Raw genomic sequence first — 25,593 nt, forward strand, 5'->3', positions numbered from 1 at the left:
TGATGGTCCCACATGCAGCTTGTCAGAGTCACAGAAGCAGAAGGGTTTGGAGAAAGCAGCAGAGAATGTCTCCTCCTCACCTCGGTATTCCTCCTCTCTTCCCCCTCCTGCTGTGACACAGACACATGGACACCTGAGAGAAAACACAGTCACAACTCTGAGGTCACCCTGGCAACTGTCCTTGGTGGTCCTGACTCCCACCTCCCATGGTTTCAGGGCACTTGCTCACTTGAGACTTGTCGATTACTTTCTTCTATTTTAGTCTCAAAAGACACTTTAGTAGTCGTCTCTCCTACACTGGACAATTTTAAGGTTTTCCTAATGATGAGTCAGAAGGAGATTGAAGTTCTAATTAGCATCAGAAAGCACCTTGCCATTTTGGAGGAGAAAATTTGAAGCCCTTTGCCCACTTCCTGCTGAGGTATGTCCCCTTGTCCTACTGGATTTGTCACTGATCCATTGACAGGCTTGTGAGGTAAGGGTGAGGCCTCCTGGTAGGGAAAGATAGGAGGAGAAGAACCAGGAGGGAGAGGAGAAAGGTGTAGAGAGGGTGTGGCAAGTCTATTAAAAGGTTTGTGAATAATCTGAGAGAGCTGTCAAGCTGCCTCCTCCAAAGGAACCTTTAAGCCATCAGCTATCTGTAATCACCCGGCAGGGCATGGTGCCTCTGGCCTTGGTGTCCTCCCGGTCTTTCTTCTTCTCTTCCCCTTCCTCCTCTTTTTCTCATCAAACAGGGCCTAGTACCATACTGGATGACATTTTTTCTTAAAAAAAAAAAAAAACAATTCAGACAAAGCTGGAGGGGAATATCAGAATGAAAAATTGTGGGGTGGGGGGTTTACATTTTAAGTACAGGAATCCTCTTATTCAAATTGTGGCCTGTTGATTAGTTGAGCCAAATATTATGTGTGCCAATCACTTCATTAGGTACCAGGTAGAGAAATGAACAGACAATTAAGGTTCTTGCCTTAAGGTGTGTTAAACCAAAGTCAAAGCATTTGCACAACACATGGATAAGAAGATGCTGTCTGTCATTGTTTTTTTCTGGAAGAATTGGGAAGTGTGTTCCAGACGTTAGGCCCATGAGGAGAGTCCTTTTATCCCTGCATTTCATAGGCTGTATTTCCTCATATGTTAATAGATTTGCTTCAAAACAGGGAGTTTCATAATCAAGGAAGTATATGAAATGATATTAAAGTTAATAATGTTTCTTTCATGAGTCTTCTCACAGGCTATGGGGAAAATTTAATCTGTTGTGTTTCCTCAGTTTCTTTGGTTACAGAAGCTTATTTTCCACGGAACACATTAACATCTTACAGATGACTAGCAATGAGAAGAACACTATTTGGGAAATGCTTTTCACTCTACAGCATCTCTGGCAAATCATCCCCCAACTGAAATTGCTCTAGCCATCCTCAAACTGTAGCTCAGTCACTTCTGGGACCAAAGATACCTTCACGGCACAATTTCATCATTCCTATCGCTGGCACCAGCTAAGGTGTATTGCAGCTGAGCCCTGATCTGGGTGCTGGGACCAGACTCCGTCCTTGCTCCCAAAGAATACTTGGTGGGGAGGGGGCACTGGCTAAGGCATATAGTAGATGAAACTTGTCAGTCTGGTGCACCACTGGTGAGCTGTCCAAGCTAACCAGTCTTTACAAAATGTTGCCTTTGTAATCATGAATAAAGATAGAGCTATTTATACATGGGTCATATAATCCATCCTTAAGCTTACAGGGAGGACCATGTCTTAACTGTCTCAGAAAAAAATCGTTTCCTAAGTTCATTAAAATCCCTTGAGGCTGGCCTTCCAACATCTGTTCTTCTGCATCTTCTTTCTGATAATCAAGAGACGTTTTCTCTGAGGTCTGGTCCGCATCTTCTCTGCTTGCATTTAATTGTGACCAGACCTGGTTGAATGAAAGAGTTAGATCTTACACGCTGAAACTGGCAGATCCCCACATTCGTCCCATCCAGTTCAGAAGGTGTTTTTAACTTCTGTTCTGCTTCATTTGCAATCATCTGTCTCTGAACTGTGTGGGGGCAAAACAAAAGGCACAGGTTTGGTGAAAGAGGTTGCCTTAAAAGCTATTTTTAATGGAAGAATCTACTATGCAGTGATAGCTTTTGTGATCAGTGGGGAGCTGTATTCTGTGGCCTGACATAGTTGAATAGGAGGCAGAAAGAAAATTAAATAATTTTGAGAGAAAAGATAGAATGTCCTAGAAGTCCACAGGAAGCATAAGGACAATGAATCAAAATATGTTTGCAAAGTTTAGTAATGAGAGGGAAAAAAAGGTAAATCACAGGGACAGAGAAGCACTTTGCCATAGAAATTCTGAGTTTAGATCTTAATGTTACTGATTTAGCCCGTGAATTTTAGGCATGGCATTTGGGTTTGATGGCCTTGTTTCTCCAGTGAATTGAAAATAAAATACCTCTTAACTGTTTCTTTTCTTTTTTTTTTTTTACCTCTTAACTGTTTCAAATGAGAATTAAAGTTTGCGTGTGAGGGGCCAGTGTGGGGATGAGGAGATTTCAAAGCCCTGCATGTACAAAATGCAGTTCAAGGAGACTATTTAGAAAGATTTGGGGTTGACTATTGGGAGAGAGAGTCAAGGTGAAGTTTAGTTGAGAGGCTCAAATGTTAGAGAAGACTTTTCAAAATGCTCCCAAACTGTTTCTACGTCCTAATTAGACATCCTGCTAAGAGTTGCTGCTTTTGCTAAGCCAAGTGGTGTAATCTGCCCCAACCCCCCACCATTTAAGGGCCTTGCATCTCACTTGTAGTATAAGAATCCAGAATATGGATTTCCAAGCACTTTTCACTTCATTGTGTGTTAGCATTAGAGAGAGTAAAAAGGATCACTCTTTAGATTTATTCCTTGTTCTGTCCAGAGCCTTGCTGGGGCCAAATCTGAGCCAGCTCTATACTATTGGACTATAATGGAAGAAAGAAAGCCAGAGCCAAGGATCAAGGGCTGAGCAAAATGTGGACAATGCTAATGTCTCCCCAGCAGTCCTGTCAAGGTTTTTTTGTTTTGTTTTGTTTTGTTTTCCTGTCAAGGTTTTTGTCAGCATCTATGGAATAGAGTGATGGACACAGATTGCCTCTGACTTTTTGAAAATTTGTCCAATTTCGACTGCAGAAGCTTGAAACTGACATCGCCAAACACTATAAAACCAGTAATTGTTTGCATGATCTTGGAAGAGTACTTGACCTCTCTAGACTCCATTATCTCAGCTGTTAGGTGAGGGTGTTAGACTATTCCTACTAAGGATGTTGTGTGAGGCTCATGCAGTGTTCTTTACTATGTACATGTGGAATATGAGTTAATCCACAGTAACACTAAATTGAGAATGAAGTAGGCAGTGTTTAATTGTATTGCCCTGTGTTGTTATTTCACCCTATATGTGAGGTTTCAGGGTTGGAGGCCTTCTTCTGGCAGATGGTTTTGGTAAAATATTAAGGAACCATTTTTCTGTTTTTCAGACCAATGATGCCTTAGGAGCCACCTGGAACTGGCTGTACTTCATCCCCCTCATCATCATTGGATCCTTCTTTGTTCTCAACCTAGTTCTGGGAGTGCTTTCCGGGTAAGCCAGATGTTCCTCTGTCCTCTGAACTTCTTTCCAACTGTAAACTCATGCTCCTGACTACCCACCAATTCATTCATTTAATATTCATTTAGGAGGCATCTATTGCACAGCCCCAGTATGCCAAGTCCTATTTGAGATGCTGTGTATGCAGTAGTGAATATTGTTCTAATCATGTTTATTTTTTGTAGGAGTGAAAAAATATTTCAACCATGTAGAGCATTGAACATGATATATAGTGAGAGTTCATTTATCCATACATCCTCTCATTCAGTCATTTAACAATCATAGCCTGTCTTTGTCAAACACTGTGCTGGTTGTAAGAATATAAAGTTAAATAAAATGTAGTCTTTACCCTCAAAGATGATTATTCTATCATGTATTGAATATCCAATCCCATATTTGTAGCTTGGATTAGTGTACATCAGGCAGCAAGTACTCTGTGTCCTGTGCCATGGTAACCATTGCAGAGAGCATACAAAGTCTAAGGCATGGTCCCTGTACTTCAGAAAATTATATTTTGGGGGGCACCTGGGTGGCCCAATTGGTTAAGTGTCTGACTCTTGATTTCAGGTCAGGTCATGATCTCAGGGTCATGAAATCAAGCCCCGCATTGGGCTCCATGCTCAGCATGGAGTCTGCTTGGGATTCTCTCTCCCTCTCCCTCCCCACCCACTCTTCTCTCTCTCTCTCTCTCTCTCTCTCTCTCTCTCTCTCTCTCTCTCAAATAAATAAATAAATAAAATATTTTAAAAAAAGAAAATTGTGTTTTATAGACAAGATAACACAAACACTTGACACAGGGAGTGGGAGTCTTACTGACTAATATAAGATATAGATCATCTATATAGTCTGAAGTTATCAGGAATCACTTCATGAAGGATTGAAGTTTTGCTTGGGTGTATGTATAATATGTAATAAGATAAAATATATGTGAATGAGCATTCCAGGAAGGAGAGCACCACACCATAAGCAAAATTGAAGAAATGGGATTAATCTTGCAATGAGAAAAGATTGTTGTGCAACCTAACCTATCTAGAGCAAAAATTTTACTTTGGGAAAAGAAAAGTATAGAATAGGGCTACAGCAGGGGTCCACTTTAGATAATCTTAAATTTTTCTAAGCAAAACAGAACCTAATTTCTTCTTTGAGTAGCATAAGTTCTTCAAGTGCAAATTAGATGGTAGTGCTTCTGTTTCAACTTAGCAGATTGAACCAAGTTCATCATGTCTTGAAACTCTACTAACAGAGTAAATAAATTTTCAGAAGGGCACAATGACAGAACAGGAGAGGAAATGATAACAGATGAGAGATGTCAACCAAAGTTTTGAAGGCAGAGAGTAAATGGTAGCTGATCTAATTGTGCGAAAGTTGAGATTTAATTGCCTTTGGTGAGGAGTGACAATAAAAAGGCGAGATGATTGTCCTTCAGGACCTTCCACAGTCCTGGAAAGGCTTGGGAATTCAAGGCCACAGGTACGTCTGAGAGATGAGGTATGGGTGGCGCTAAAAACAAGAGGATTGTCAGAAGTCCTTGTAAGGAACACTTAGATGCCCTCTGCCCGACACCCTAGATCTCTACCCCCAAACTCTTCTGACAGGTATCTGCCCCACCCAGCCCCTCACTCCAGCCAAAGTCAGAAGACTTCCTCAGTAGAGGCTGAATCAGAAACTTGCAATGGTAACATCAGGTGCTTTTGAGAGTAGGGTTGATATGTTGCAGTGAAAGTTCACAAACTGTACATGTAGCCACATCTCCTCTTGATTCCCAGAAGTGGATCAATCTGGTAAGGGTTAGAATTACTCTGTGGGGAAACTGTCCATCTTAAGAGAAGAATTTTACGTATACTGATATCTGAAGATGGTCAGAGAAATGGGTCCCACCCATCACCCTCAGTGAGGCTCCTGTTAATTTCCTATGGCTGCTGCAACAAATTAATGCAACTAGGTGGCTTCACACTGTGAAAGAAATTAAATCTCTCACAGTTCTGGAGGCTAGAGGCCCAAAATCTGACAGGGCATTACTCCCTCCAAGGACTTGAGGGAAGAATTTATTTCTTTCCTCTTCCAGTCACTGGATTTGTTGGCTAGTGGCTGTGTTACCCTGGTCTCTGCCTCTGTGGTCACATTACCTCTTTCTTTTTTTGTCTAAAATTCTCCCTGGGATATTTGTTCTTGGATTTAGGGTCACTTGTATATGCCAGGATGACTTCTTCTTCTCAAGACCCTTAATTGCAATGACAAGGACTCTTTTTCCAAATAAGGTAACATTCATAGGAACCAGGAATTAGAATGTGGACATTTTTTTTTTTTTTTTTGCAGGGGCATTCAACCCACTACACTCATCATTCTGCAAGCTCTACCATAAACACAAGAGTTCCCAATAATTCTTTTGAGTCTTGCTCTTAAATATTAATGCACAACTAGGGATTATCAGCATTTGAAGAAAATGTCTAAAACAAAAGACAAAAAAGTGATATACAGAAAAAAGAAATTTGAGAGAATATGAATGATGCAGGGAGCACAAGATAACTCTTAAAAAACATAATTGATGCCAGCAGAGATCGAAGAGAAATAATTTTATCCACAAAATAACATTGCTGTGTAAAAAAAAAGAACATTTAACCATTCAGAAGAGCTTTGAAAATTAATGTAAAATAATATAGAATTTACATTAATATAACATGAATTAATGTAAAAAATGTAAACATGTAATGAAAATAATGAGGTAGTAAATGGTTGGAATATAAAATTAATGAAATTGCCTAGAAAGTAGAGCAAAAACAAGAAAATCAAAGAGTTGGTCCAACGTTCAACTAATGAGTTCCATAAAGAGAACAGGGAAATAGAGAGGGAGAAATTTACAAAGAAAAATACTAAAAATGTTTCCAGAATCAATAAACACAGATTGCCAGAGTAAAAGTTCTGTTGAAACATGTGCAAGGATATTCTTTCCAGCATTGGTTTTTGGTGATGTGGAGTTGGAGAGAACCTGGGCATCCATAATTGGGAAGGTGGACAGGTAAACTGTTGGATGCATACCATGACATACTGTGCAGCAGTTAGGAGCAACAAATACCATGTACACGTGGCAACACAGAGTATCTTAAAAGCATAGAGTTTAGTAAAAACAAGAAATAAATACCATCTACATAAATAAAAAATATATGCACACACAATACATAGTTTATAAGAATACATTCAAATAAAATCTATACATTGAATACAAGTTTCTCTTGCTATCTGAAAGTAAAGAATTCTTTGTTTTTTATTGAAATATAATTAACATGCAATGTTAAATCAGTTTCATATGTACAGTCTATTGATTTGACAATTCTATACATTACCTGGTGCTTACCATGATAAGTATAGTCACCATCTGTTACCGTACAGCATTATTACAATATTATTGATTATATTCCCTAAACTGTACTATTTGGCTTCATGTTTATTTTATAACTTGAAGTTTGGAACTTTTAATCTTTTTATCTATTTTGCCCATCCCCCTACTCCCCTGCCCTCTCTGGCAACCACCAGTGCTCTGTATTTAAGAATATGGTTTTTGTTTGTTTGTTCATTTATTTTGTTTTGTATTCCACATATAAGTGAAATCACATATTTGTCTTTCTCTGTCTCACTTCAATTAGTATAATACCCTCTAGGTCCATCTATGTTGTCACAAATGGCAAGATCTTATTCTTTGTATGTCCTAGTAATATTCCATTATCTGTGTATACCACTTTTTTTTTAGATTTTTATTTATTTATTCTTGAGAAACAGAGAGAGAGAGAGAGAGAGAGAGGCAGAGACACAGGCAGAGGGAGGAGGAGGCTCCATGCAGGGAGCCCGATGTGGGACTCAATCCAGGGACTCCAGGATCACACCCTGGGCTGAAGGCAGGTGCTAAACCGCTGAGCCAGCCAGGCTGCCCCTACATTTTCTTTATCTATTTCTCTCTGGATGGACATGAGTTGCTTCCATATCTTTGCTATTGCAAATAGTTCTGTAGTAAACATAGAGTTGCTTATGTTTTTTAAAATTAGTATTTTTGTTTTCTGTGGATAAGTATCTAGTAATGGCATCAATAGATCATATGGTATTTCTATTTTTAATATTTTGAGGACCCTCCATACAGGTTTCCACAGTGGTTGGTAAAACTTACATTCCCACCAATACTGCCTGAAGGTTTCCTTTTCTCTACATCCTTGGCAACACATATTTCTTATCCTTTTGCTACTAGCCATTCTTACTAGTGTGATATGATATCTCATTGTGTTTTTGATTTTCATTTCTGTTTTTACTGATGTTGAACATCTTTTCATATGTCTGTCTTGTCTTTCAATAAATGTCTATTCAGGTCCTCTGTCCATTTTTAAATAAATTTTTTGGGGGGGCTGCATGTTTTTGGTGTTGAATTGAAAGTAGAGGATTCTTATGAGACCTTCTGTAAACAAATATGATATAAAGCAAAGAAGCAACTACCATTTAGTAAAAGCAAAAATGCTCTTTGGATTTTTTCCAGTTATCAAAAATAGATACTAATGTGGGTTTTTCATGAAAGTGAAGTGGTGTAAAATGAACTTTAAGATAGAGGGGGAAAACCTGTATATCGTAATGGTAGTTTGTATGGCAGAGAGATAGGAGGCAGGTATAGAGATAAAAGAAAACAAATGAATTTAATTAATAATGAAAATGCCCACAGAGCACTTGATACAACAAATTTGAAAAGAGACCACACCAAGCTAAGTCATCACAAAATTTCAGAGCATCTGAGTGGAGATAATATTCTAACAGCTTCTGGTTATTGGGAAGGCGATATATTTTATCAACAAAAAATCAGGAATTAGGGTGGCTTTGGGTTTTTCAGTGATATTGAAAGTTAGAAAAGAACAGAGAAGTTCCTAAAACTTCCTGAAGGAAAAGAAAATTTCCAAGGTAGAATTCTGTACCACCAAAATAGCAGTAATTTGTGACAATGGAATAGCAGTTTTTAAGATACTATTTCTGAAGAAGTTACTGGAGAATGCAAGTTACTAAAAATAAGGAATTAATTGAAGAATGAGAGGGACATGACACCATGCAAACAAGGCATTCAACAGAGGAGAGTAGCAAAAGGGATTCCAGTATGATGATAAAGGGGAGGCTAGCATGACAACTGTCAGAGGCCTAGAGAGCAGAAAGTTCTGATTTGAATAGGATGAAAGAGATCTCTAAGAATAACAGCTTTAAGGAAAGAATGAAACAAGTATATTCTCCGATGTATATTGTATTCAGAAAAGTTTAATGGTTCTGTGAAGATTATATATATTCATTTATATAATATATATGAATATGTGTTTGCATTACATATAAACTTATATATTCATATATGTATTTGTATGCACACACCTCCATTTAAGCAATTCCACAAGATAAGAAAGGGTTACCACTAAAGGAACATAAGCAGAGTAAGTTTTCCAGCCCAGCCATCAATCAGATTTTCATTGTGAGTACTGGATTGTGAGATGGTCCCTTACAATGCTATAACTGCCTTGAGAGGATGGGAGAAGAAGATAAATGTGGGGAGGGGAAGGGAATGTCAAAGGCTAAAATCCTAGGTTCCACAATAAAACAGTCTTTAAGCAGTATCTAAAGTTGGAAGATAAATAGCAGTTGTGTAAATATAATATCTAGAAAATTAGAAATGGATATTAGAGGAAATACAGGTAAAAATTACAAGTGGTGGTTTCTGGGGAGCGTGATTCAGGGGTCGGGAGGGGTGAGGTAGGAGGTGGACAGCTATCTCTTCATTATAAGTTTTTTAAAAATATTTGACTTTAAAACTCAATAAGCATCACTTTGAGAAAAATAGAAATAAAAGTTCAAAGTAAAAATGCTGCACTTACATAAAAGTGTAGGATGAAAGGAGTGTGTAAGACCATTCATGTAGCATCAGTGGGGGAAGGATTGGCATAGAGAGACCAGATTCACTAGGATTAAGGAAGAAACAACCATCCTAGTCCAAGTGAGTGGTACGGAGAGCCTGTGGTGACTTGTGAAATGGTTATGAAGTAAAAGCAGGAGACATTGTGAAGGCATTCTTAATACTGTGTATCTCGAGTGGAAAGTCCTAAGACCTAATGGGACTTCTTATATATGTACTCATTCAGTGAGCATTTATGGCCATCCTTTATGTACAAGCACTGCTCCAGGTAATTCATTCCATATAGCCTGTATATGTGACTCTGATGCTTTCTCTTGTCTCAAGGATTCCCTATGAGAGGGGCCTGACCACAGACTTCATTCTTCATGTATTTCTACAGAGGGGATAATCTCTTACTTATGTAATCTTACTTGATGTTCTTTATCCTTACATCTTTCCAAAGGGTGTCCATGTGTTAATTCAGAAGATTCAAGACCTGTTCTTACTATTTGAAGAAGGAGAAAAGTAGATGTTATGCTAACAGATCATTGGTGTTCCGGAGGAAGCTTCAGTATGGGTTGAAGATCTATTTTAACAGAGCTGGACATAGGACAGAGCACTGCCCTCCAGCAAAATTCTTATATCTAACTGTATCTGCTCTGATGGGCTCTCTATGGTTTGGAGTTACATCTTTTCTCCTGCATCCTTCTCCAGATGGGAAAGAGTGACACATTGGGGAAGCATGATTTTTGGCATGTGACAGTCATGAATGAGAACCTTATCTTGCCACTTACTAGGAGTGTATCTTTGGACCAGTTCCTCTGAGCCCACTTCCTCCTCTGTGAAATGGGATAGTGTTGTCTCTAATAGGCAGAGGCCTAGCCCAGGGTCTGGCATGGAGCAGCCATTAGCTCTTAGACCCTTTGATAGTACTGGTGTTCATTTTCTCTGCCTGTTTGGTCTAGGTGGCTATCATCTGAGTAGCAGTCTGTGATGTTTGGCTTGAATTGGCCTTGAGTCCATCAGCTTCTCTCTGATGGGAAGACAGCCTCCTCAGGTTGGGAGATGCAACAGACCTGGAATGGCATATGTCTCCTTAGTACTTCTGGAAAAGCCTAGGAAGTGACAACAGCAGCTGGGAACAGCTGGTGTGAATAAATTCTGACATTTAAGGGAGTGTTAACAATAGGGGCCTTACAGGCTGGGACTGAAATATTTCTGTCCCGGTTTCTTTTTCACATTCTGATGCTCAACACATATGGAGTTTTACTGGCGTCTGCAGAGAGTTCAGCAGCAGCTAGTTCTGTGTATAATGGGGCCAAGGATGCTCTCTTTTGCTTGGTCTGGTTCTCACATGTCTCTGGAGGGGATATTGGCTTTCTCTTTGGAGTAAGTGTTTGGTTGGGAGTTGCACTTGAAAGCCAGAGGAAAGCCCTAGAGGTTTTGTCTCCAGGGGGCATGTTTCCTGTGCCCTGTAGACAGTTTGAATGTTATGTGTCCAAGGCTTTCTGAAAGCAGAGAAAGAAGGCAGTGGAAGGAGGAGCCCCTGTGTTGGGCAAGTGAGAAGATGAGCCTGGACGAGAGGGGACAGCAGATGGCCTATACCAGGGCTCATGGTCCACTGGATACTAAGTGTGGAAATGGCTGAGGCACCCCTTTCAGGGGCACAGGATCCAGTGAGAAGAGGGCTGTCAGCTTCAGTGTATTTAAAGAGGAAGTATGGATAGAAGCACTGCAGCATTTTTACTAGTCTCAGAGGAAATGGGATTTGATGAAAACTATTAGCTTAGGCTTGAAGAGAAGCAGAGCTTCCTGTCTCCATGGAAACAAACCAGGACTGCAGAAGCACAGGGCTACAGGGCAGAAAACTCACACAAACAGAAAATGACCCTGAGCAAGCCCATTGCCTCTATCCATTGCTCCCTGGGCTTCTGGAAAGAGGAAGGTAGGCTTAGGGGAGCAATTGCATTGTCTCCAGACTGGGACAGAGACAGCCAGGCCAGAGACTGCTGACAAATGCACATGGGAGCAATTGGAAACCTCATATATATCAAGCATATCATAGTTTCAAAGCTCCTTTGCTTCCATGTATTTTTTTAATATACCAATTGGCCTCCACCCAAGGATACTAGCACTCAATGTGGCACAACTAGAGAAAGGCTGCCAAGGGTTAGCCTCAGATATCATTCTGTCCATACAGACTTTGGCAGAAGTTTTAATCTGTACATGTGTGGATGCACACACTTATTCACACACATTGGTCTTCATGTACATAACGTGACCTGGTACGTACAAGGTGGAAAAGTGCTAAGAACCCCGTCCAGATCCTATTGTCCTAAGGACTAAGGGGGAATGGTGACCTTTCCATATTAGAGGAGGAATTCTTCTGGTTGCATCTCTTATATGAGTGGAGTGGCTCACCTGACAAGCAAAGTGACAGCTGTCTGTCTGTTTTGCCACCAGACTCATTTGCTGAGTGAGTTTGATAATTTAGTGCAACTCAGCAAATGTTTATTGAGTATTTGCTATGCATAAGATACTTTGCTAGACTGAGGTTACAAAGATAAATAAGGAAATTATAGATTTGTTAAGCTATCAGGTGTTAAGCAGGGAAAATGACCAGTTTTTAATTGAGGATGATCATCCTGCAGGAACAAGCCTGGAGGCAGGGAGATACTTGAGGAGTGAAACAGAGAAGCAGTGAACTGTACTCCCCAAAGGAGTACAGTGGCGTGGTAGCAGACAGGATGGGCCAGATCCAAGAGGTGCTGGTTAGACTTGGTTACTGTGTGGGTGTGTCTGAGTGTGGACTAGGGATAGAAATAAGAGGGAAGTTTCTTGGACTACTTCTAGATTTCTGAATTAAGCTACTCCATGGCTAGTGGAGAGCACAGGACAAAGTTTTTGAGGAGAAGAGTTTGGGTTCTGGATCTGTTGAGTTTGAGAAAACATAACACACCTTACATCTGTTGGCTATTTTACAGCAGTAGCATACGATTTGTTTCAGGTTGATTTTTTAGGCTATAATTTATTGAGATTGTCCTATACATTGAAGATTGTGCCACTGCCATGACATACATTGTTCCATTTAATCCTCATTAATGACCCTATGAGATATTACTATTTTCTTTTATGAATAGGGCAACTGACAGGGACATTTGTAATTTGCCTCTCACAAAGTGGTTAAATAGCAGGTTCAGAATTTGGGATATGGTATGCCATGGTATGCCAGGCCCAACACCTGTGCTATTAAACACATCCTGCATATAGTAAACGTACTTTTTGGAAGGAAATTACCCAGCATCCAGCACAGCAAATCTTGAGGGAAATGAAAGGACCCTTGGTGGCTGGCAAGACATGTAGAACTTTCTGGTCCTTCAAACAGAGATTTCATGTTCAATGCCAGTATTGACTAGAATAGTATTTATGGTCCCTCCATTACTAGGATGACAGTCCTGGATGAATCGTGTGATCATGAAAGTCACGTACAAAGCTATGAGAGCTTTTTGGAAGCATCTGAATTTCCCCAAGCCACTGTTTTGTGTATCAGTTGTCAGAGTTGTATCTTAGAGTGTGATAAAAATTGCTTGAGGTAGAAGGGACTATAAGTGAAGCTATGTCTGTGTCATTATAGAAGCTTATGTCTGGCCTCTGTGTTACAGTTGAGGGAACCAGAATAGAAAGTGAAGCAACTTGCCCAAGTTATAGGTAGCTATTTAGTGGCAGATCTTGACTGGAACCTAGGTTCTCTGGCTCCCTATCCAGATTACCATTCCTCTGCACAGTAGGTATATCATGGCAGTAAAATACAACTATACAGTATATCTGGGTTTGAATCCCATCTCTATCATCTTATGACCTTAGACAAGTCACTGCACATTTCCATACCCTTAATTACCCAATTGCAAACAAGGATACAGTATCCACCATGTGGGATTGCTGAGAAAACTAAATCAGATCACATATATTAAGTGTTTAGAACCTGGAAGAAAGTTAATACTTAATCAATGTTAGCTATTAGTAGCAGATTTCTTCTCTCCAGAACCTGGTCTATACCTCAGTAAGTGGAGCTGGGAAAGAGTCATTCTTCTTACCTACCAAGTAACCCCACTGAGTCAATTAGCATGAGCTGAGATGGTTTTGGATACCACCAGTAGGGCTGACCAACTATGGCACCCTGCAGGGAAGAGTAGTAACAAACTAGTGGACCACATTCTTGTGCCCCATGTGTGGCCTTCACCTTAGACACTCTTCCTTTTACAGTTTCTTGGAAATGCCCTAGACTTTCTGCCCTCTGCTCCTGTGGTCTAGAATAGGACCCTGGCCTATTTCTTTCTTTGTTGAATTCTTGTCCTCACAATCTGTTTCAACCTTGATCTCTTTCATGAGATCTTTCCAGATCCATATGCCTCCTCCTGTTCTTCAATGAGAATTAAAATCTTTCTCTCATATACTCTCATAACACTATGTGCCTATCCATTATAGAGCCTATTACTCATAATAACAGACAGTTTTGATATAGAATTTAATAATACTGAAGAGCTAACATTTACTGAAAGCTCATCATCTGCCTGATACTATGCCAAATACTTTATATACGTTATTTCAATTAATTTTGATAACAGCCTCATGAGTTAGGTACTGTTGATAACTCCAGTTTATAAATGAGGAAATGGAGGTTGAGAGACTTTGAGTCTTGCCTAAGGCTGCACAGTTAGTAAGGGGAGTATTTCAGAGCTACAAATGTCCCTGTCACTTGCTAGGTTTTGTTTCTTATGCTAGAGATGGATTTCCATGTAATTGGATCTCTCCTAACATCTTAGTGCGTTGTTCCTGGGTTGAGTAAAATAACTGCTGAATTGAAGGGAAACCCCGTAACACCAGGCCCCTCTTAGAGGATGCCAGGCTCCCTGTGACCTCCTGGGGAATAATGTTGCAGAGACTAAAGATGACTCTGGTATCTTAAATGTAAGGAGCAAAATCACTGGCCCTAGAAATCCAGGCGGAAGCCCCAGAGAGGCTGTTTACTCTACAGAGTGATGGCCCTTGCCTACATCTTCAAGACAAGTAATTGTTTTACACTGAACATTTTTTTTTCACATGGCTATTGCTACTAATATTTTTTTAGTTATTGATTATGTCCTTTTCCCACTTTCCTATTGGCATGTTTATCTTTTTTTCGTATGAACTTGAAAAATCTATTTGTGTAGATCTATTTGTAAAGATGTTAGCCTTTTTAAATCCTGTGTAGCACTATTTAGGAAATAATTGCTTTTAAAAGATAAAGTTGTCATCATATTGGGACTTGTGGGCAACTAAGTGTGTTGGAAGCAGAAAAAGACTAAAATGGTTATTCTTTTAAATTTAGGGCACTTCATTTAGAAAGCATTCCATATGTGTTCATTTGTTTGATTCTCACAAATGGTAGTAGGAACTATATTATCATTATTTTACAAATAAGGAGAGTAAAAGCAAATAAATATTATGCCCTAAGTCATTAATCTGAAAATGTGGTGTTCTGGTGTGATAGAAGCTAACAGTCATATCCAGAAAGATCAACTTTGAGGGACAGTGTTGAAGTGCTAACGGAAATGAATTAGAAAGACCAGTAAGTAGGACTATCAAGATAAATAATCAGGACAAGGTACTGTTCTACACAGACTCACCCTTTTTATAGAGAAATTTGAACAAATATGTTGGGACTTCATTAGATGCCCTTTTGGTGATGTTGAGACAATGACCAAATATAAAAATGCCCCCATTATCTTTTGAAGAATTTTTTGCACATGGGATTTTTTAACTTTAAATTTTACTTAGTGAACATACAGTACAATATTGGTTTCTGGAATAGAATTCAGTGATTCATCACTTGACATGTAACAGTGCTCATCACAAGTGCCCTCTTTTTTTTTTTTTAGATTATTTATTTATTTTTTCATGAGAGACACACAGAGAGAGAGAGAGAGAGAGAGAGAGAGAGAGGAAGAGACACAGGCAGAGAGAGAAGCAGGCCCCATGCTGGGAGCCCGACACGGGACTCGATCCTGGGTCTCCGGGATCAGGCCCTGGACTGAAGGCAGTGCTAAACTGCTGAGCCACCCTGGCTGTCCCATAAGTGCCCTCTTTAATGCCCATCACCCATCTAGTCCATTCCACACCCACCTCCCTCTAGGAACCCTAGGATAGTTTGTTTGCTATCATTAAGAGTCACTTATGCTTGTTCTCCTCTCTCCTTTTTTCTTTTCCGCTTTCCCTTATGTTCATTTGTTTTCTGTCTTAAATTCCACATATGATAAGACAAAATCAGAGAGGGAGACAAACCATAAGAGACTCTTAACTATAGGAAACAAACTGAGGGTTGTTGGAGAGCAGGGGGTGAGGGGATGGGGTAACTGGGTGATGGGCATTAGAGTATTATTAAATGTAATGAGCATTGAGTGTTATATGCAACTGATGAATCTGAACTGAACTCTACTTCTGAAACTAATGATACACTGTGTTAATTCATTGAATCTAAATAAAACTTTAAAAGCTCCACATATGAGTGAGATCATATGGTGTTTGTCTTCCTCTGATTGACTTATTTCAATAGCGTAATACTCTCTAATCAGTCAATGGATATTTGGACTACTTCTATAGTTGATAATGCTGCTATAAACATTAGGGTGCATGTACCCTTCGGATCTGTATTTTTGTATCCTTCGGGTTACCTAGTAGAGCAGTTGCTGGATAATCAGGTAGTTCTGTTTTGAGGAATCTCCAAACCATTCTCCAGAGTTGCTGCACCAGTATACATTCCCACCAGCAGTATAAGAGGGTTCCCCTTTCTCCACATACTCACCAACACCTGTTGTTTCTTGTGTCATTGATTTTAGCCATTCTGACAGGTGTGATGTGGTATCTCATTGTGGTTTTGATATGCATTTCCCTGATGATGAGTGATATTGAGTAGATGCTCATGTGTCTTTATGCCATCTAGATGTCTTCTTCAGAAAAGTGTCTATTCATGTCTTCTACCCATTTCTTTTTTTTCTTTTTTTTCTTCTACCTATTTCTAAACTGGATTATTTGTTTTTTGGGGTGCTGTTTGATAAATTCTTCATAGATTTTGGATACTAGCCCTTTATCAGATATGTTGTTTGCAAATATATTTTCCCATTCCATAGCTGCCTTTTATTTTTGCTGATTGTTTCCTTTGCTGTGCAGAAGCTTTTTATCATGATAAAGTCCCAGTAAAAAAATAAAAAATAAAAAAAATAAAGTCCCAGTAGTTCATTTTTGCTATTGTTTCCCTTGCCTCTGGCACTGTTGTCTAGTAAGTAGTTGCTACAGCTGAGGTCAAAGAGGTTTCTGCCTGTGTTCTTCTCTAGGATTTTGATGGTTATTTTTGCTTGGCCAAGTTCTTAGGTGTCTAAAACAATCCTGTTATCTCCTCTGCCATACCTTAACTAGCTTAGTATAGATTTACCCTCTAACACTCTGATACCTTTATATATATATATATATATATATATATATATATATATATCTCCACATCTCTACACACCCTACATATATACATATTTATATACATACTGATATTTTCACACATGAACATATACTTTGTATTCATGTTCCAACTCTAATGCATGCATGCACTATTCTGTAGTGTTTGTCCTTCCATGAAGTGCTAATGGTCGCTACAGATGACTATACATTCTGAATTCACCCTGCACAGCATACACTATATTGCATACTTGTACACTATATTTAAACCTTGAAATTGTAGATCTATTTCAAGAATGTTTCCATCTAAAAATCGCATTTACTTATCTGTTTTTCAGAGGATGAGTTTACTTAATAGAGACGAGCTTATTTAATATGTTTACTTAATAGAGTAATATGAGGGACATCTTGGGTGGCTCAGCAGTTGAGTGTATGCCTTTAGCTCAAGACATGATCCCAGGATCCAGGATCAAGTTCTGCATAGGGCTCCCTGCGAGGAGCTTGCTTCTCCGTCTGCTTATGTCTCTTCGCCTCTCTCTGTCTCTAATGGATAAATAAATACAATATTTAAAAAATAGAGTAATATGAAACAATGTTTAAGAAGATGGGTTTGCTAACAGACAGACCTGGATTTAATTTAATTTTCCACCCCTGAGCTCCAAACAGTATCTCTTTTCTTGGGTATCCCTTAGGCATCTCAAATTCAGGATGCTCTAAACTGAATTCATTCTCTCATTCTCCTACCCTCCACTCACTATCCCCCCATACTCTCCATCTGTTACCTTGCATCACATTCATTATCTAAGACGATAATCTTAGTTAATACTTTTCACTTACTCTCTGCATCTAATTGCTTATCAAGACCTATTGATTCCATCCTTGAAAGGTTTCCTGAACTAGATCCTGGACTGTAGCAACTGTCTCCTTAAATGCCCTCCTTACTCTACTCCAGCCTGCTGTCCATAACCAAAGCAGTCTTTCTAAACTAAACATTTAATTATGTGATTTGTATATCTTAACTATTTATAATGGTTTCCTGTTGCCTAAATAATGGAATCATTTTTGTTTTCACTTGTTCAGTTTTTCAACAAATAGGTACTGAGCTTCTGTTATGTGCCAGCCAGTGTTCTAGATGCTGCCTACATAGCAGAGAACAAAACAAACAAAAAGTCCTGCACTTGTGAAGCTTGAGTTCCAAGATGAGCATATTACAATTGTATATTTTCATTTAAGTAATTGAAAGGCAAACCTTGTTCTTAAAAAGGGCAGAGATGTTTCTTTCCCCTATTTTGGTCTTTAACTTTAATGTAATATTAATAAACACAAATAAGATTTTCACTTTACCAAATTGAAATTTATTTGAACACTTATGTGCATAAGAATAACCAGGACATTCCTTAGAACAGGGAGAAACAGGGATTTTTTCTACAAGTAGTAAAATTATATTCTAAAATTTCATTCTGAAATAGGATGGTATGATGCAGAAATAGGAGGACCAAAGGGAGACTCAAATATATATATAAAGTTATAACAGTATATATGTGTCACTTCAAATTAGCAAAAATGAATTATTAAGTAAATGGCACTATTAAGTGGCCAGCACCTGCAATGAAGAAAATTGAATTAAATCCCCAGTTTTCATATCTTACATCATAATAAATTGCAGGTAGAGCTAGTATAAAAATGTGTATATTTTTAAATTAAACCATAAAAGTATTCAAAGAAATTATGCACAATTTAAAATTCTTCAAGGCGGAAGGCTTTTCTAAGTGTGATGCAAATTAATAAGCCATTAAGGAAACAATGGATACATTTGAATTTGTAAAAATAAAAATACACTACCAAAATTCATTAATAAAAATCAAAAGACAAAACTTCAGTTAGTTTTGAGTTTTAGATGGAGTCTGTAGAGGATTAGAGAAGATGATTTTTTAAAAAAGGTGACTGACCATAAAAAATATCTGATTGTAAACAGAAAATGAGAATATCAAACACTGGTGAGAGAAAACAGGTGAAGATTTTAGGGGATGAAATCATCAAGATATGGTGGTAAGCGATCGGCTGTAATGGGTGAGGAAGGATGGCAGAGGTATCTCAAGATTTGATTGTAAATGTCTTGGAGAATTTTAGTCCCATTTACTGAGACGAATAAGAGAGGAAAGGAAAAAAACCTCTTGTTCTAGGAGGGAGATACATTCAAGATCAAACAGAATTTGGGATCCATGAGGGCCAAATAAGTAGATAGGATTAGCCAATACCTGTGTTTTAAGAACAGAGAGAAAAAAGATGTGACATACTATCATGAAATGATAGAGAAACTGGTAAAAATAGTAAGGTTATCTATAGAAGGCATATAGAAAAGAAAAAACAGATTTATCAAAAATTTAACCATTAAAGAGTTAGAATGTCCAGATGGATCAAGAGGAGATCATGAAAGCACCACATCATAGAAAACAAAGAAGTACAAGGTTTCAAAAAGGAATGAGAAAACCCCAAATGCTCTCCCTTTATAACCACTGTCCCTTACCCACTCCCTGCCACCCCCAGATAACCACTAATTTGTTCTCCATCTCTCTAATTCTGTCATTTTAAGAATGTCATCTAAATAGAATTAGACAGTAAGATCTTGAAATGGGCAGTATTTTCACTCAGCATAATTTCCTTGAAATCTATGCAGATTGTTCCATGTAACAATAGTTCATCCCCCCCCCCTTTTTTTTTCTGAATAGTATTCTATGGCACAGGTATACCACAGTTTGTTTAACCATACACCTCTTGGAGAACATTTGGGTTGTTTTCAGTTTTGAGCTATTATAGATAAAGTTTCCATGAAGACTTCTGCAAAGATTTTTGTGTGAATAAGTTTTCTTTTCTCTGGGATAAATGCTCAAGAGTAAAATTGCTGGGTCATATGGTAAATGCATGTTCAGTCTATAAGAAACTGTCAATCTGTCTTCTGGAATGGCTATGCCATTTTATATTCCTGCTAGCAATATATGAGAGTTCTTTTTTTTCTATGTCCTCACTGGCTGGCTTAAAAATAATTAAGTAGTATACAATGAACATTAATAAGCATCTCAACTTTATGTTGAAATTTTAAGGCAATATAATGTTGGCCAGTGATTATTAAATAGGTGATATTTTTTAAGATTTTATTTTTCATTTATTTGAGAGAGAGAGTGAGCATGAGCAGGGGGAAGGGGCAGACTGAGAGGGAAAAGCAGACTCTCCACTGAGCAGGGAGCCCGATGTGGGGCTAGATCCTAGGACCTCAAGATCATGACTTGAGCTGAAGGCAGACACTTAACCGACTGAGCCACACAGGCTCCCCAAAATAAATGACAGTTTTTAATATTATGGACCAGTAAATCCTTAGAAAAAGAAAATAAACAAAAACAGAAAACTAACATTGTGTAGAACAGATGAATAACCTTCAATTTTAGCAGCTAAAGGCTTTAAGGCAGACAGAGTAATCACAAACACCACTTCAATTGCTGGCTTCTCTCATCATCAATTTTTTGAAGCATCCAAATTAATGTCCCTTATCTTGCACGACCTCTCAAAGCTTAGTGCAACCTACCTTTCCATCTTTGATCCTACCTTCCTCGCCTTTAGCTCTGCCACACACTTGCTGCTCCTGGGTTCCCCAGACACACATTCCTCCATTTCTTTGTTCACTTTGCCTAGAAATAACCAACCCCTTCAACCTGCATCTGCTCCCTGCTTTATTTGACTGAGGACTCATCTTGTAAGGTCATATTTCCCTGAAGTTTCCTGATCTGGGTTTCCACTGCACTGTGTATAATCCTCTATTAGAGCACTTGTCTTACAGTTCTCTGAGGATATCCTTGTCCCTTTCGTAAAAGTATGAAGGCAGGTAGCACGGTGAGTTTATCTTCCTTTCCCCAGCACTTAGAATGCATAATTAGTAGGCACACAGTTGGCTCCCAGTAAATGCCCTCCAGTGAACAAATCAAAGGCCATCTTCCTGTTTGTGGGATGTCTGTATTTGTCAGAAATTTTCCTGAGATCTCGGGCATTGTTCTCAGTGGATATAATTCCCCTGAAACCCAAGTTTAATATTAGTTGAAGGGCTGAACACAGATTAGTGTAATAGAACTCCATTATTTTGCTAGTGTCGAGGGACAACTCTGAGAACTGTGTAGACCTTCTCCATTACAGGGAGAAAGAGGGAACATTTGTCATTATCAGTATGGGGGACATGACCCAGTGTAATCAAATTGTTGCTATTTGAGAGGCTTTTAAATGGCTTTTCTTTGCTGTCATAATTTATCTCACATGCTCATTTCATTGTAGCTTTTGTGCCAAAATCTTATGCTTTTCAAGATTAGAAAAGAATTTTATGCTTGAACCTATGTCTCTTTTTCTGGTCTGTGGAATCTCCTAGTAATTGCTTTCACCACATGGAAATTTGTAATAGTTTTAGAACCTCACTTCATTCTGAGCTTATAGCCCATAGTCAAGCCTCTATAATTAGACATGTTTTCTCTGTACTTGCAGACATGTGCACACCGAGGTGGCTGAAATAATACCTCCCAATTTCCCCGGTTGATAATCACAGTCTTTACAACTTGGTTATATACTGGGTGCTTGGCATTTCTAGCTGTTAAGTTCGGATCCTGTTAGAGTTGTAGTTGAATTAAAAGTTCTTTATTTTCCCCTTGATGTCAAGTGCATCACTACATTCTCAACACTTAATTATCATTGCATCCTAAAATATTCCTCATTTAGCAAAAATATTGAAATACTTTGAAAAAGCAAACTCTGATATGTGGGGAGAACACTGAGATACTGTGTTCCACAGTATCTCCACAGAGAACCCAGGAAAATGAACAGCAAGTGAGAGCATTTGGAAGAATAAGAGAGACCCCCAAACCGTTAAAAGGTCCCCATTACCATTACCCACATTACACTAAACTTGATAACTAATGTGTTTAAGCAGATGACACATCCACAAGCTGAAATTCACCAGACCAGAGAAGGCCCCCCCAGCTTTCCCCAGAGTTGACTGAAATGGCAATAAAATGGAGTGTGATCATCCTTCTTTCCTCTCATGACCTTCTAAGCTGCACACAGGCAGTATCTCTGCCATCACCTTGCCATTACATTTTCATATCAGATTCTTCCCTAAGATCAGGGTACCCAGTGATCCCATATAACATGAGGGAGGGATGACCTTCTTTGCAGATGTTAGTACCTCTGCCAGCAGGTATCTGAGACCAAGAACTGAGGGGAGAAGACACAAGATAATTTAAGTAGAGGTAGATAAAGAGAAGAAACATTTATCTGCTCATTTATTAAAATCCTTTTCCAGTAAATGTTTATTAAGCACCTGAATATTGGGTACTCTGTTTGATAGTGAGTGAAATGAGGTCCATCACCCTCATGAGCTCCATACTCTAACAGTGAAGAGAGAAAACCAGCAAACATATGAATAATGTGATATTAATGGTAAATGTCATGACGAAAATGAACAGGCTTTGAACAGCAGCTCTGACTCCATCTTCAAATGGAAAAAAAAATCAGACTTGAGAGAATAGCTACTATTCTCTGACGACCTGCATGGGTCTGACCTCTATGTCAAATCTGTGGATATGCTTTTCTCAGCTGACACAACTGCTTCCTCACTGTTCCCCACAGGGGAAATGCTGCATGCTCTTCTCAAGGGGACAGTGTCAGGTATCCTGCAAATGCTCTTTCCCACCCAACTGGGCTACCAAAAAAAAAAAACAACCAGGCAACAGTATCTTGAATGCATTAATTAACCTATGTGGGGCATGTCCTGTCCTTTGCTCAGTGGTGTTCAAGAGGATGCCTCTGAGTTAACCAGTGGTGAAAGATGCCCTAGTGGATAAAACAACTTCATATTCTTCCCAGAGATAAGGAGCTGGATCCAGGACTATGCTGTTAATAACATCCCCACCCTCTACCTTCCCTGTGCAGACACCCATGAATAGAAAAAAAAAAATCCTAAAACGGTCAGAGGGTACCTCAAGGCCAAGTTGTGTCCCAGATTGGGAGCCCCCCAGAGAGGAGGTGTGTTATTCATTCAATCACTCATTTCTGGCCCCTTTCCTCAATGCTGTCCTCAGAAGCAGTAGCAAATAACTGTCTAGGTTGGCCTGTGCTGGTCATTATCACAGATAATAAAACACGGGTTATCCCTTCTTTCTAGGAATTTCTTGTCCATCTAGTCTTTCAACCCTGGTCAAGACTTGCTCCTGGCTAAAGCTGAGAAATAGGTGGCGTTCATATTTGATTACGCACCGTCTCTCTCTCCCTATTTAATGTCACTCCTTCCTTTCCCCCCATTCTCCAGAAGGAAAATGATTTGATGGAATCACTAGTTTACATAGAGTGTTTGTGCCTGGATTTCCCTTGAAAAAAGACCCTAAGAATGGAGTTGGGTATAGGTGGTTTGTTTGGCAGGTGATCTCTAACTGCAAAAGGAAAAAAGTGGGGAAATTTAAACAGAGAAGGGGGAGAAGCCAAAGAATACATATTAATTGAGAGAGTTACTAGTATGGATTGCTGAGGCTTCATCTCCTGGGAACCTTCTAAGGAACCATATAGAATATACCTCAGAATTGCCCACCCAAGACTTGAGAAACTGGGATATATATAATCTCGATTAATTCCTGTCCCTCCTTGAGTGATGACACTTTGGGGTTGCCCTGCTTGCCAGCTGAGCAAGCTCCCAGGGCACTGGAAAAATCCCTTAGGCAGAGAAACAAAGACGTGGGCACTTGAGGTGGGAGCTGTCACATCTGTCAAAGTGCAGAGGATCTGTCTACTGCAGCTTGAGGACAACCCAGAGGTGATCTGAGAGGATACAAAGTGGAGCATCCAGAGCATACACTGCTTGCTGTCCATTCAAGGAGAATTTCATTTGTTCAACACTTGTTGAGCACCTGCTGTGTGCCAAGAATAGTTTTCCTGAGATGAGTTTCCAGGTGAATTAAAAGAAGCAGGGTGAGGGATGCCTGGGTGACTCAGTTGGTTAAGAGTCTGACTCTTGATCTCAGCTCAGGTCTCAATCTCAGGGGCATGAGTTCAGGCCCTGCATTGGGCTCTCTGCTGGGCATGGATTCTTCTTAAAAAAATAAAAATAAAAAATAAAAGAAGCAGGGTGAGAATAGACCCAAGGTATGGAGCAGCCTGGGGGAGCAGGTGTTCCACTGCTCAGAATGACGACATCCCTCAGATGTGCTCTGGGAATAAGTATGCTGCTTAGAAGCCATGAGCTGGGTAGAGCACACCTGTCAAATCCTGCGAGGCCAATCAGAGACCTGAAAGTTCAGGTCAGCATGACCCTACCCCTCTTCTATAGCCTGATTCCTCCTCCCAAGCCTATTTGGCCATCTATACCCTGACACCTGCCATGCCAGCTTGAAGTCATTACCCTTTCCTCTTTTGCCTTCTCTCCCAACACACCCACCATTCCATTTTATCCCGGTGTGCACTTGTCCTGCTTGGCCTGCCTGTCCTTTTTACCCTCCTCCTTACCATGAGGTACAGTGCTCCCATTATTATTGCTCAGTTCCCCATTTACACAGCTAATCCTGTTAAGGACCAATTTAAGCAATGCTAGAGTCTGGAGCTTTTATGACTTAAGCAATTGAGGATCTCCTTATGTTACCAATGATGAATGATATAATAAATAAGCAGAGTCTCAATGAAAATACTCATCCATCATATTTGATGTCACAGAAGTCTCATATCAAACTTAATAGGTCTGTAAATTAAAAAGAGTGGGTCTCAGTAGCCAGAGGGTAATTCTGTCTTAGAATTTCTGGACACTGTCCCTTTATCTGGGTCTGGTCCCATGAGTCAGCTTCCCTACCTCATCCCACCAGCCTGCCTGTGTGTTGTAGCCTGTCCGTTCCCTTTCCTCAGGGGTTGAGAGAGCAGAAGCAGGCTGTCAGGAGGAAGAAGGGACTCTGCCACCATCCCCATGACTGTCCTAACCACCTGCCTTGGGTCACCTGGACCCCAGTCCAGAGAGCCACAGCAGAGGTCCTCAGGGTACCTGCCCATTGGCAGCTGTACAAACCAAACAACCATGTCACCTGTGGATATCCCCTCAGCCTCCCTGAGCACAAGGGCCCCGTCCCTGTGAGTGAATGAAGCAAATTAGAGCATGTGCTGGCCTTTCTCAGGTGGCTTGTGTGCCAAGTGGAATTTCAGGCTCTCTCTCTGCCCTGTTCTGGTTTCCTTTGCCTCTCCATCTCCATCCGGTTTCTGATAGCAAAGGTTAACATTATAATTAAACAATCAATTTAGCAAATTTTCTTTGGGGATTTCCTTTCCTTTCCTTTTGGCAACCGTAGCTTCTCTTATCTCAAGAGATGCCCTGTGAAGTATATCTGAGGTGTTTTCACTTTCCTTCGTCTACAGTTGTTTTTTTTAAATGCTGTTTTCTTGGACTACCAAATGATAAATAAGATGCAGCTTGTTCATGGTTTATATAAGCAAGAAGGAATATATTTGCTTCTCTCTGCAGGAGAATAGAAGGAGGCAAGCTGATGGCTGTTACCCAAGGCCTTGCTCCCAAATAACATGGGGATTTGGGAGTCTAAGAATATTAA

General features: G+C 39.6%; 1 protein-coding gene across 9 annotated transcripts in view; it reads left to right on the forward strand.

Annotated features, from left to right (window-relative positions):
- CACNA1E (calcium voltage-gated channel subunit alpha1 E) overlaps positions 1-25,593 on the forward strand; it is a 388,038-nt gene that overhangs the window by 236,173 nt on the left and 126,272 nt on the right. For all 9 annotated transcript variants that reach the window (XM_049112123.1, XM_049112118.1, XM_049112121.1 and 6 more), the window contains exon 8: positions 3,494-3,597. In XM_049112123.1, coding sequence (XP_048968080.1) covers positions 3,494-3,597 — 104 coding nt within the window. The remainder of the gene's footprint in view (positions 1-3,493; positions 3,598-25,593) is intronic.

This window comes from Canis lupus, chromosome 7 (assembly GCF_003254725.2).
Source record: "Canis lupus dingo isolate Sandy chromosome 7, ASM325472v2, whole genome shotgun sequence".
Lineage (NCBI taxonomy): Eukaryota > Metazoa > Chordata > Mammalia > Carnivora > Canidae > Canis > Canis lupus.